At 41.2% G+C, this 12,434-nt stretch overlaps 1 protein-coding gene across 1 annotated transcript in view; it reads left to right on the top strand.

The window, feature by feature from the left end:
• LOC114068538 overlaps positions 1 to 12,185 on the top strand; it is a 126,587-nt gene extending 114,402 nt beyond the window's left edge. The window contains exons 5-7 of the mRNA XM_027904744.1: positions 7,916 to 7,949; positions 11,258 to 11,315; positions 12,008 to 12,185. Of these exons, the coding sequence (XP_027760545.1) occupies positions 7,916 to 7,949; positions 11,258 to 11,315; positions 12,008 to 12,185 (270 nt within the window). The remainder of the gene's footprint in view (positions 1 to 7,915; positions 7,950 to 11,257; positions 11,316 to 12,007) is intronic.
• Positions 12,186 to 12,434: the final 249 nt, after the last annotated feature.

Genomic DNA, 12,434 nt, shown 5'->3' with positions numbered 1-12,434 from the left:
AATGTGAATGGTGGTATCTGAGCATACCTGCGTATGTGGTATGGCATAGTCAGCAACAAAGAGGCTCTTGTCAACACAGAGGCTTTTTGCTATTCATTAAATAATAGGAAAATTTTAATGTTGAGATTTCAACTAGTTGTACTGGGACCAAATTTAGAAGGCTTGATTGTTCAGTCTTCAAGACCACAGAACCGCAAACACTGTCATGTTATCCCATAGGGGAAATCATAGGAAAAGCAAAGGTAATGTAGAATGGATGGCATCAAAAAATTAAGATTACAGAGTATCAAAGAAAGTGCTTGCATCAGAGCAACATGTCAGAGGAAATGGAGCTGTAATGGAGCTCTTGTAATGAAAACAACAAATTAAACAGCAGAAACTGTTTTGGGATAAAATTAATGCTCTGCTGCTTTTGTTTCCCATTTGTCAAGATGAAAGCTGGTGCTGGTGCAAGATGAATAGGCATGGCCAGCTAAACCACAGGGATCAATGGCATCTTCCAATCTGATGGCAAAATGAGCAACTGCATTGGTTTAATATTGTAAAAAATACCATAGAGGCACACCCTAATGCTCACCACAATTGGCTACTCCTCATGTGTTGGAACCAAATCGCCCTCAATAAAAATTTGGTTATAACCCCCAGGGCTGGAATTGCTTGACATTTTGAAATCATATTAGCAGCTGCTAGAAGTAAAAATCTCCCTGGTCTGGTAGTATAATAAATTCTTTTAGTTAAGTATAATAAATTAGAGTTACTGAAATGCATGTTCCTTTACCATTAGTCTTTTAGCTCATTTTTTTCTAATTTCACTTTGAACATTGTTAAAATGGTTTTCCTTGTTATGTACTTTATTATTGCCCTGCTCCACTTATTGTAATCCATTTTCTTCAATATGTCATTGAAAAGCTTTCACTGTAAAATAGTTTCCGGGCAGTTTTCTACTTGATCAAAGCTTTCAAAACTGCAGCCACAAGAAATGTCACATTGCTTTCTGGACTTTATCAATAGTACATAGGCAAAATAGATACAGATTTGTAGCAAACAGAAGAAAGCAATTGAGTAAATCTTTTTTTCTATGTCAGTGCTGTTTGAACCAGCACTGATCTTGGTGTAAAATTAAATTAAAAAAAATATTTGCAGTTAATCACACAATCAACTAGGTTGGAAAAGAACTGACAACGAGTCCAGCATGTGACTTAACACCACCTTGTCTACTAGACTATGCCACTAAGTCCTACATCCAGTCTCTTCTTTACAGAGAGGGTAATCAGGCATTGGAACGGCCTATCCAGAGAGGTGGTGGATTCACCATCCCTGGAGGTTTTTAAGCAGAGATTGGATGTGGCCCTTAGTGCCATGATATAGTAACTGGAGTTGGATCAGGGGTTGGACTTGATGATCTTGGAGGTCTTTTCCAACCCAATCTGTTCTATGATTCTATGATTCTTAAATACCTCCAGGGACAGTTACTCCAGCACCCTGGGCAATCCATTTCAATGTCCAATCACCCTTTCTGTGAAGAACTTCTTCCTAATGTCCAACCTAAACATCCTCTGGCTCAGTTTAAGACTGTGTCCTCTTGTCCTATTGCTGGTTGCCTGGGAGAAGAGACCGACCTTCCCCCAGCTACACCCCCCTTTCAGGTAGTTGTAGAGGTTAATTTTATTAGTTGTATGTTAATTGTAGGTAGTTGTATGTTAATTTTATTTCCATGGCGGGTGGCAGCGGTGGTGGGAACCCCAGCGATGCCTCTGGCTCCTCCACAAGGGCCGCGCTGCCCTCGGGGTGCTTCCTGCCCCTGCTCCTGCTGCTCCTGGAGGTGCCTGGTGGCATCATGTCCACAACCAACACCGTGGTGTGGGGGCTGCGGCTGGCAGAGAGCAGGATACTGCCCAAGGCCATGGTGGGGCAACCCGTGGGCCCCTCTGGCTGACAGGGGACAGCGAGGCCCTGCTGTGGCTCTGCAGGCTGTTAATGCTGTCGGGGATGTTCTGCAGGCTCAAGTTTGGGCTCATGCCATTATGTCCCATGGAGCTGCACAACATCTACAACTGCGGGATGTGGAAAGAGATCAGTCAAGCCCATAGGATCGCTTGTATCTGCACGAAAGGGAATTATCTGCTCTGCTTGCTGCTGTTGGGGAACATGCTGACCAACACCACCCTCCTCCTCCACCTCACTGTGTCCATCATTGGCACCATGGTGTCTTCAACCATTGGGATTCTGCTTCTTGGGGAGATCGTTCCCTATGCATTGTGCTCCCAGCATTGCCTGGCTGTGGGTGCAAACACCATCATGGTGACAAAGTTCTTCATGCTGCTGATGTTACCTCAGTCCTACCCCATTGGCAAACTCCTGGACTGCCTCCTAGGCCAGGAGAAACTCATCTGGTGTGACCAGGAGAAGCTGTTCGAGATGCTGAAGGTGACAGAGCCCTACAACGACCTGGTGAAGGAGGACCTCAACAGGATCTAGGGAGCTGTGCACCAAGACAATGGAGGACGTGGTGATCCAGCTGCACAACTGCTCCATGCTCGCGGATATCCTCTCCATCCAGGACCTGCCTTTTGCGGACCCTGACAACTGCACCACCCCTCAAACCATTTAAAATAAAGTAAAATGCATTTTTGAGAGAAGTAATTTAGCAAAGTAAAAGACTAAACTAGGGAAAATAATTTTCAAGTGTTCATTAAATGTTCTATAACAGCTGTCCACAATGATTAAATATGCTTTTACATCTGCAGGCAATATTTACAGTATCTCACCTTTTTAGAATACAACTCAGAATATTAACTCTAAGGTTTTCAAAAGAAGTGTCTCTGTCTTCTGAATCCTTCTCAATGTTTGAAGCCTCCCTGTAGGTACTGAAAGGCTGCAATGAGGTCTCCCCAGAGCCTTCTCTTCTCCAACTCTCTCAGTCTGTCTTCATAGAAGTGTAGTTTCAGCCCTTTAATCATCTTTGTGGCCCTCCTCTGGGCTTGTTCCAACATGTCCACATCTTTTCTGTGCTGGGGACCCCAGAGCTGGATGCAGCACTCCCAGCATGGCTTCTTGAGAGTGAAGTAGAGGGGCAGAATCACGTCCCTTGCCCTGCTGGTCACACTTCTTATTAATGAGCAAGTGGACTTGTTCGACTGCAGACTGAGAAGCTGCTTACTCTTCTTTCTTTAACCCCATCAATCATGAATAGTTTGCAGCATAGTAGTTCAAGTTCAGTGGAAGAAACTGAGAATTACCCCTTCCTCCTACTTTCTAACATTGTCAGGAGACCAACGTGTTGTGATGCTGCAGGTATGAGACAATCCCATCCAACCAAGATCTGTCTTCCATGCTGCCAGTGACTTCTCTAATAACACTCAGGCTGTATATTAAACATGGTCTCTAATAAACACCTCTGCATTGGTTGTATTTTAAAGGAAAATTATGAGCCCTGTTGTCAGCCTTTGAAGATTCATCATAAGCATCAAAATCCAGAAGCAGTTTCAAGCCTCTACCAAAGATCAGTGCCAAGTCTCTGAGAGAAATCTAATTTCTGACACAGCAGTCTCAGCAGTATTTTCTATGGAATAACTTCAGTATTCCCATTCTTCTTAGCTGACTAACACGCTCTAGGGAACTTAGAAGTGTCATCCAAACTGAAGATATCATTGCTGGGGCCAGCCAACCTCAAGTTAAGGCTGATATTGCTGAGTGTCATAATATTACTTCCCTTTTTGGGCTGTAGAATTTTATTTTGAAGCGGTAACTAGGATTTTCTTTCCTTCTGTCAACATCTTTCTGAAAGGATCTAATAAACCTGCTAAGCAGATGATTGAGTTTTGCATGTGGATTGCTAGTTTCCTCCTTTAGAACTGTCTATATGTCACTCTAATTAAAATCCTAGCAGTTTATTAAATTGCTAGAATGAAGAACCAGCGGTATTTTCAACCTTTATACTTTGCAGGACCTTTCCCAGCTCAGAGTGCTTTCCTTAGTATCAGCAAACCAGCAAGAAGTCATATAGATTTATCCTTTTTCCTCTGAAAGTAGTGTTGTGTTTCAGAGTGGTACTGCTGCTTGCTCACCACAGAACATAAGCTTACAGAATCCAAAGCTGTTTTTATTAACAGCAGATGTAAAGTAGTCCTGTCCAAATGCCAGGGTTTATTTGATAGAAGTGATATTTTTTATACCATATCTATGTTGAATAAATTCTCTGGCTTTTTTATTAAATATCTAGAAGAGTTATTTGCATTCTGGACATATAAACTAATTACCTTTTTTATTGTATTTGAAGGGTGTGATTTGCTGAGAGTGAATGATTAGTTTGACAGGTATTCTGAAATATCAGTGGAAGATATGGGCATATTTGAAATTAGAGCTTAAAAGAGCTAATAGCTAATAGGGGGTGATGAAGAAGAGGGAAGTAAAAGACTTGCATGCAAAATTATTTTTTTTATTTTCTGTGAAATGGTGAATGATATTATGCGATTGGCTGGCATTCCAGAATCCCTGTGCTGTTGCAAATTAAAATGGTTTTGAAGTTGTTCAAGTCAACCATTTCATAATCATCTTCTGTGTCACAAAAAAAGCTTTTATGTGACAATAAGCTTTCTGGGATGTTATTAAATCATTTAATCCAGTTGTTTGATGAGTTCCATGCCCTGATCACTTATAACCATGAAAGATTATGTATACATCAGAGAAACAGTTTTTTGATGAGTGTGTTTATTTTGCTTGTTGAGTTTGTAATGCTGGTGTTTTGCTTCTACCTTCACTTCCACTTAATCCAAGGAGCTCACTTGAGTAATTTCTTTTCATACAGAATGCCTTTCAGGAAAACCATAGAATTACAGAATCATTTAGGTTGGAAAATACCTCAATGATATCAAATCCAACCATTAATCTAACACTGTGAAGTCCACCACTAAACCATGTCTCTCAGTGCCACATCTGCATCTATGCATCTACATCTTTTCAACACTCCAGGGACAGTGACTCCACCTCTTCCCTGGGCAGTCTGTTCCAGTGCTTGACAACCCTTTCTTCTTAATGTCCAATCAAGACCTCTTCTGGTAGAACTTGAGGCCATTTCATGTCCTTTATAAATGCAACATATTCACTTTCTTCCCCACAGCAGTTCCATAGCTTTTCTCCCCCCTGTTGCTCTTTGCCCAAATACACTTTTTCACATGCTAGGCTCTGTAAGTGAAGGTGGCTTTAATGGGATTGCTTATACTCTTAAAGGTGTTCCTGGTTTTAGATATCTGCTGAACAGAGACATTTTCATTTGGGTCTGTGGGATTTAGATTCAAGTACTTATTTCTAACAAATTCTCTGGGCATCTTGTTCATCTCTACAGGATGCATAAACTTAACACTGTGTATTGGAAGGCTGTCTTTATAGGGCAGTATAAGTGTGGCTCAGGAATCAAAGGCCAAGTGGCATAAAGTGTCTCCTTGTCCCCATTGCCAAGGGCATGCTTTTTGAGAGCTGGCTTACTCCAAGCAGAGCTTTTCAGAGCACTGTGTAAACAAGCCAGAGCTGCTTAGCCAAGTGGGCAAACCTGGGTACAGTGCTTTGACCATGCCAATTGGACCTAATCTTTTATTTAGCAGTGTAGGGGAGCCTTTTGAGATTCACTTAGTTGTCCCTTGAGCAACACTGAGGGTGGACTTGCCTCATTCGTAGGACTGGCTCCTCCCGCTCCGATCGTAAAGCAGAGGGCAATACTGCACAGGCAAGCTTTTGGAGACCTTTGTTCACTTAGATGAAATGCAGGATGGCCCTGCTGAAACATGGGACTGCTAAGCGAGGAGGCATGAACACAGCATCTAACACATTTCTGGTTTCTGTGTGCTGGTTTACATACTTCAGCAAATAAAACATGGTTATATCAGCAGAGTGTGTTTATCTTTGGCTTCTGTTTGGCACTTCCACTTGCAAGATTGTTACAGCTGGAGTTGTAAGCAAATTATTTCTTTATTATTCATAGCAGCAGGTGCTGCAGCAGTCTTTTGGCTAGCATTGTAGTCTTTTGGTCCATGGTTTCTATATATTTGATTAGATTGTGCCATGCTGTTCAGATGGATTGCTAGTGCTCCAATAAATGTATTTGGTTACACAATCAGCTATATACTGCATTATCATTTCCATAAATCACTTTTGGTTGGCAATTTTCTGTTGCCACTTGGGATTGTTCCAGCAATAATTTGCATCCTTTTTGTATGGCATCCTAAAAAGATCTTGGAAGTTAACATAGCCTGTGTACGATTTTAATAGCTAGTGTCCTTCTGGCAGCACTAGAACACAGGAACCAGCTATCCATGAAGGACTGACATTTATTTTTGATTCATGTATCATTTATGTATTCTTCAAGAAGCACTTATCCCACGATACAGTACAGCAGTTCAGACACCCGCCTTCACCAGGCTTATGCCAGAGTTGGGGTGCTAAAAATCACATGCCTGTCCACAGCAGGGTGATTAAGAACAACACAGCTCTCTGAAGAGTGGAGGGACAATATGATGTACCACACTCAGAAAGGCACACCAAAAACCTAGCACACTGATGTGGGACCTGTCTGTCCCTTGCCAGTTGATACAGCCTTTGACTGAATTTTCCACTTCTCTATGGAAATTAGATGCTTTGCCACTAATGAAACTTGATTTGGACTCACTCACTCATTATTTTCCCATCTAGAAGTGACCACTTCACTTGGTCCCTGCTGGCTGAAGACAGATAAACTTCAGCTGCTGCTCAGGCAGACCTTTAAATAGAGCAAGAGGCTATTTTTGAATGAAATTGCCTCGCAGAAGGGAAAATCCTGTAGTATAGCTGTACTTTTCCAATTATTAAGAGAGATGCTTAATCAATTCAGTTTGGCTTAGTGGAATTTTCCAATATCTCAGTAAAATTCTTCACTAAATAAAAGGTAAATAAAAAACATGTTTTCATAAACAGATTCCTATCAAGGCTACAGAAGCAATATTGACTGAAGAGATAACAGAGAACTTGTGCATCTGATGGAAAGGTGCAGATGGTTGTCCATATGGTGACAAGCAGATAACAAGAACAGGGAGTGTGTCACTGCAAGGCACAGGAGTGCTGTTTCTTCAGCTGGCTGCAGCCTGGGCATTTCATACCTGTGACTTCACTTGTATCTGGAGGAATCAGTTCAACCTTCTGTTTCATTAAAAAAAATAAATAGGTGCAGTTTCACCCAGTGTGCTAGTTTCATTTACAGGCTGCATTGCTGCGAGAGCTGATGGATCTATGGAAGGAAAATGGGTGAAATACATTTAATCACTGTCAAGAACCTCCTCATTTGGCCACTGAAAGCTATTAAAGAGAAAAGTAATGGACCAAGAGGTGCATTCAAGTGTGGTGGTAATGGCACCCCTTTCATTTAGCATGGCAGACCCAAAGGAGGGAGGTGAAAAATATTAAAAAAACAACACAGCAGGTCAGTTTGACCTCAGAGAGGACTGTCAGACAGGAACCCTCTCCTGGTCACAGATGAGCAGGAAACATGACTCTACCACTCTGAGCTGTTCTAGCCACAGTGGAGCTTCCCATACCTCTTGCCAGCAGCCTGTCTGCTCCCTGAGCCCCACCAGCATTATATCACAGTTTTAGGCATGTTCCAGTGTGCTGGACCTCATGTATCCTTGCAGTAAATACTCTTCTTGAGCCAGAGACTGCTCCTAGGCTCACTCACTGCAAGACAGGCGAACCTGGTTGAGAATGGGTGCAAGGCTGTCCTTAGCCTGCAAAGCTAGCTATTCCACATGATTTTTATTGATGGGCTCTGGATTTTATGCCTTGTGTAAGATGGTGCTGATTAATAATTACGTATATTGCCATCTTGAAATGTGAGACTTATATGAAGGAAAAAATGTACTATTATTAAAGAAAAATCACTTTCTTGCAGATGCTGTTTCAGAAGCCGGGCAAGGAAAAAGCGGGTAAGCCTGCATTACTTCTTGAAATGTTCTTGGTGTCTCATATAACCATGCATGTATTGATGGAGGACCCACAGGAGTCCCTGCTATCATATAGGTATTTAGTGCAGTTGCAATGATCTCTTCCATACTGCTGTTCATGGCTTAGCGGTGTAGGATTTAGGTGGTTCTTAAGAAAGCTGATCATCACCTTTTGACTTACACCTTGCAAGGTCAGTTCTGGAATAACAGGGATAAACCCAAGCATTTGTTATTGATGTCAGAGTGGGACTAAAGGTCTTGCCATGGTGCTGGGGAGTGTGAGGTGAGTCGAGGTGAAGTGGACCTCAGAGATTTTTCTGGTTCAGTGATCATACAGCAACTAAATCTGGTGAAGAGGCTCATTAGAGAGGAAGATTTTTTAAAAAATGTAACACCCCCCTGGGCCTTGTCCCCAGTGGCAGAGTCAATGCCTGGAGCTCACTAGCTCACTAGCTGGTTAATGCACTTGTCAACATTAACAGCATTAGTGAGTTTTACCGTTATGGAGAAATTATTTAGTTTCAGGGAGGCACCAAGAGCAGAGCAGAAAGTGGAGCTAAAGACTCCGATACCCTGAACTGCATATATGTGAACATGCCAGGAGCTGAAGAAAGGTTTGGATAGACAGACATACATGCACATGGATCCTGATTCAGCAAGATACTTAACACACAATTAAACCTGCATTTGACAAAACCAATTAATTGCAATAGGCATAAGAAACTGCTTGGATGATTTGCTTAATTGAGAGTAAATGTCCTTATTAAATTGTAATGAAGCACAATTAAGAAATATAGAGAAAAGAAACTGCTTCACAGAACGTGAGTTACTGGAATTTAATAACGACCTCACAGTTTTGCAAAAAGAAATGTCCCCGAAGTCTAAGTGAATCCTCATTCCCACAAAAGCCTTTGCCAGCTAGAAATATTTCAGTCATAAACCAACTGACCTCTGGAGTCACCCTTTTCTGACTGCTGTTTCTGTTTTATTAGTCAATATGTATGCAGTGTGTGTCAATTAAAAAGAAAGCAATTGCACTTCAGTGTTGTAATTATCCCTCTGTCCCTAGATGACTCTGCATCTTTATTTTGGCCTGAAGGACTAGATTAAGCTAGTTTGCTCACTCAGTGATTTCTTCTTGCATCTGTCTCTGATCTAAACTGCATCCTCAGTTCATTCCAAGGGCCACCCGTAACTTGCTTAGAATCTGATGAACACAGCCTTTTGCAGCCAATGTCACTGATTTAGTGGCTCTGCTGGCAAACATGGGGGCTTAGTAAAATGCCAGAGACCCTAGCCTAGAAAACTCAGGTCTCCATAGGCAATACCACCCTCATGTACTTAAAATGAAGTCAACAAAACATGAAGGCTGTTGAGTATAGTGTAAATATAAGTATTTTCATTCAAGCTCTGTGCACTTTAACTTTTTCTGCTTTATGAGTTGGATTTGGATTTATTCCATGATGGTATTTGCCAATGAAACACATGCCTGTGCTTGTCCAAAGCTAAACAAATTTCAAAAGTTCTGAGATTAATTGAGCAATTTTTAAAATTTTGTTCATTGCTTGGATCAAAACCTCTCTGTGCCACCGAAGGCTTGCTTTATAAAGAAAAGGAAAACACATCAATGGCACATTTTAATTAAAACTAATTATTTTAGCAGTGCTCCCATTTTATAGTATGATTGATTTTTTAAATGCTTTATTTTTATGACAATATTAATTTTGTCACTAAAAGAGATAAAGTTTTAGCACCTATCTAAACAGTAGAACATGCTGGTTAAAAATCTGATGACTGCAGGCATGAAAGAAGAATGACGGGTCATTTTCTGACACAGTTTGGTCATTGAGGTAGAACTTTAATCATAGAAATCTAGCATATGATAGAACTGGTAATAAATTGATCATTAAAATGCTTCTGACAGAAAATACCCATTTCTTCAAACAGAACCATTTTACAGGAAAAGGTTAGCAACCACTAATTTCTGTTTCATTTATGTAAAATAGACACATGTCTCAACATGAGATGATTTAACAGTTTTCAAAGTGAGAAGTTTAGATTTTTATTTGACTTTGAAATTTTCACCTTTGAAATTTGTTACATTAAAATATTAAGGAAAAAAAGAGAGAACAAGAAAACATGATTTAAATTACAAAAAAGGCCAAATCTGTATCTTGAACTGAGGGAGAAGGGTTCTGTCCAGATTTGCAGTTGCTAAACATTTCAGATATTTTCTGTGTTTTCTGCGTAAGAAATTTTTTTCTGTTTTGGAATTTCTTGCATGAGAAGAAAACCGTACCTGCTGGTACCAGCCACGCACAGAACACAGCACTCACTGTTCTACTCAAGTTCATTTTCTGCACCATATTCCCCTTACATCCTCATTTCCTTCTCATCCCCTTTCCTCATGTCTTCTTCTGACCTCTGTCTTGGGAAAAGCTTTGTCCAACAAGAGCTCTCAAGGGCCAAAAGAGTTATTTCCTGGAGTACTAGTGGGTCAGAGTGGGACAGTACCCTGCCCTCCCCACCAAACAACACCTGTAACTCCATCCTAGAAGGAGCTGGGGATGCACAGGACAGCTCAGAGCTGCTGCAGCTGGGCTGGGTGCTTCTGCAGCCCTTTCCCCAGGGCTAGGCCATCCCCAGCTTCTAGTTGTTCACCAAGTAAACCATTTTTGTTTGTGAGAGAGAAAAAAAAACTCCACCCTTTGGACTACTGTTCTCTCTCTTGCTTGCATTTTTTTGGTGTGTGTTTTTGTTGTTGTTGTTGTTGTGTTTGTTTTGTTTTTGTTGGGTTTTGTTTTGGTTTTGGTTTTGGTTGCTTTATTTTGAGTTTTTGGTTTGGTTTGGTTTGGGGTTTTTTGGGGGGTTTTTTTGGGGTTTTATGTGGGGTTTTTTGTGGGTTTTTTTGTGGTTGTTTTTTTTTTAAATTATCTGTTGTTGCTGTTGTTTTTTCAAATAAATGCAATACTTTGGGGTTTCTCTTACCTGGATTTGCAGTGCGTGCCTCACAGTATGTTAAGCAGAATACCTGAAACGTGTCTAAGAAAAGCTGCAGCTGTTCAGACCACCCTGACACACCAGGGAACCTGATTTGAAGTACTGCCGGCAGTGTCACTGCATTTTAGCCAGGTCTTGTACTGTTATTTCCAGATGTAGTAACACTGTTACTTATGTCAGTGCGTGCACTGGAATTAATGATGGTCTGACCATTAGGAAAAAAAATTAAATAATGGTAAGATGTGACTCTTGAGGCATGAATTTATTCTGCTTTCTGTTTTCTTTAATAGTGACAGGATGCAGCATGGCTCCCAGGGGACTGGGAGAAACACCATTCCAGGAACAGAGGTCAGAGACAGTGCCAGGATGAGGCCTGAGGACAGGGATGGGCCAAGGATGGGATGGGATGGGATGTCAGTCTGCAGGTTGGGTCACATGGCTGGGCAGTGAACAGTGAACAGCTCTGCCACAGCATTATGGGGCTGGTATGGACAGCCCTGGGTTAGACTGACTTGGAAATTTATTCAATTTCACACTACTAGATAAATGCAAAGTTATTATGACTTACACCTAGGTTGCAAGTGTGGTGTCCCCTACAGCCTTTAAGATGTAGTCAGCAAAGTTCAAGGGACAGTTACAAGAGAGGATGAGAGTTTGGAGTGGAAAAGCTGGTTTTCCCATAGACAGGCTTACCTTTGGCCTGTTGACTTTCTGTAGAAGCAGTAGATAGGAAGGCAATTCACACTGGTACTGCTTGTATGTGATGGCATTAATAAGCATATGTTACAGATATGTAAATAATATCTTATTCTGTGGCTTTACCAAGACCTATGAAAACACCAGCTTCATCCACTGAACCCTGCTTTCTTTAAGAAGGAATATGGCTATCCTGGTATTAATTGTGGTTTCAACCACTAAACCACGTTTCTGCTATCATTAATAGATGATGTCATTAATAGGACTTCCCCAGTCCCATTGCCATGCAATAGCCCACCCTGTTCAAGTCATTATCATCAGTGCTTTTCTTCTCATACTGCCAGGTACATAACACCAAGTGCAGTCTGCACCACCTATCTCTGTTCTGCAGTTGTAACACAGGACATCCTAATTGTCTGCTGTGGCACCCCAGAGAACACCTTGCTTAGCTGCTCCTCTTGCCATCAGATTGCTGCTGGGTTTCTAGGTCACCTGTGGCAATCCATATTAAAAGCTGGCTGACTGATGCTTTGCATCCTTACTATCTTCTAGTATATTTCTGAGTAAAAAACATTGTACTTGGATTGAGCATTCTAGCTGCCTAATGTATTTTAAAGTTATCACCACATAGCTTAAGATGACTAACACAGAGCACACTTCATCACTGGTAGGGAAAATGAGCCTTTACTTTGCTGACAAAAATGTGAAGTCAGATTAAAAGCTGACACATCCTCTATTTTAGTTGAATGTATAAAACACTATATATAGCAG

Source organism: Empidonax traillii, unplaced genomic scaffold (assembly GCF_003031625.1).
Source record: "Empidonax traillii isolate 1590-97213 ecotype Southwest subspecies unplaced genomic scaffold, ASM303162v1 scaffold1082:size189471, whole genome shotgun sequence".
NCBI classification, from domain to species: Eukaryota; Metazoa; Chordata; class Aves; order Passeriformes; family Tyrannidae; genus Empidonax; species Empidonax traillii.
Note: the sequence above shows the minus strand (reverse complement) of the source record. Positions and strands in the feature narration are given on the sequence as shown.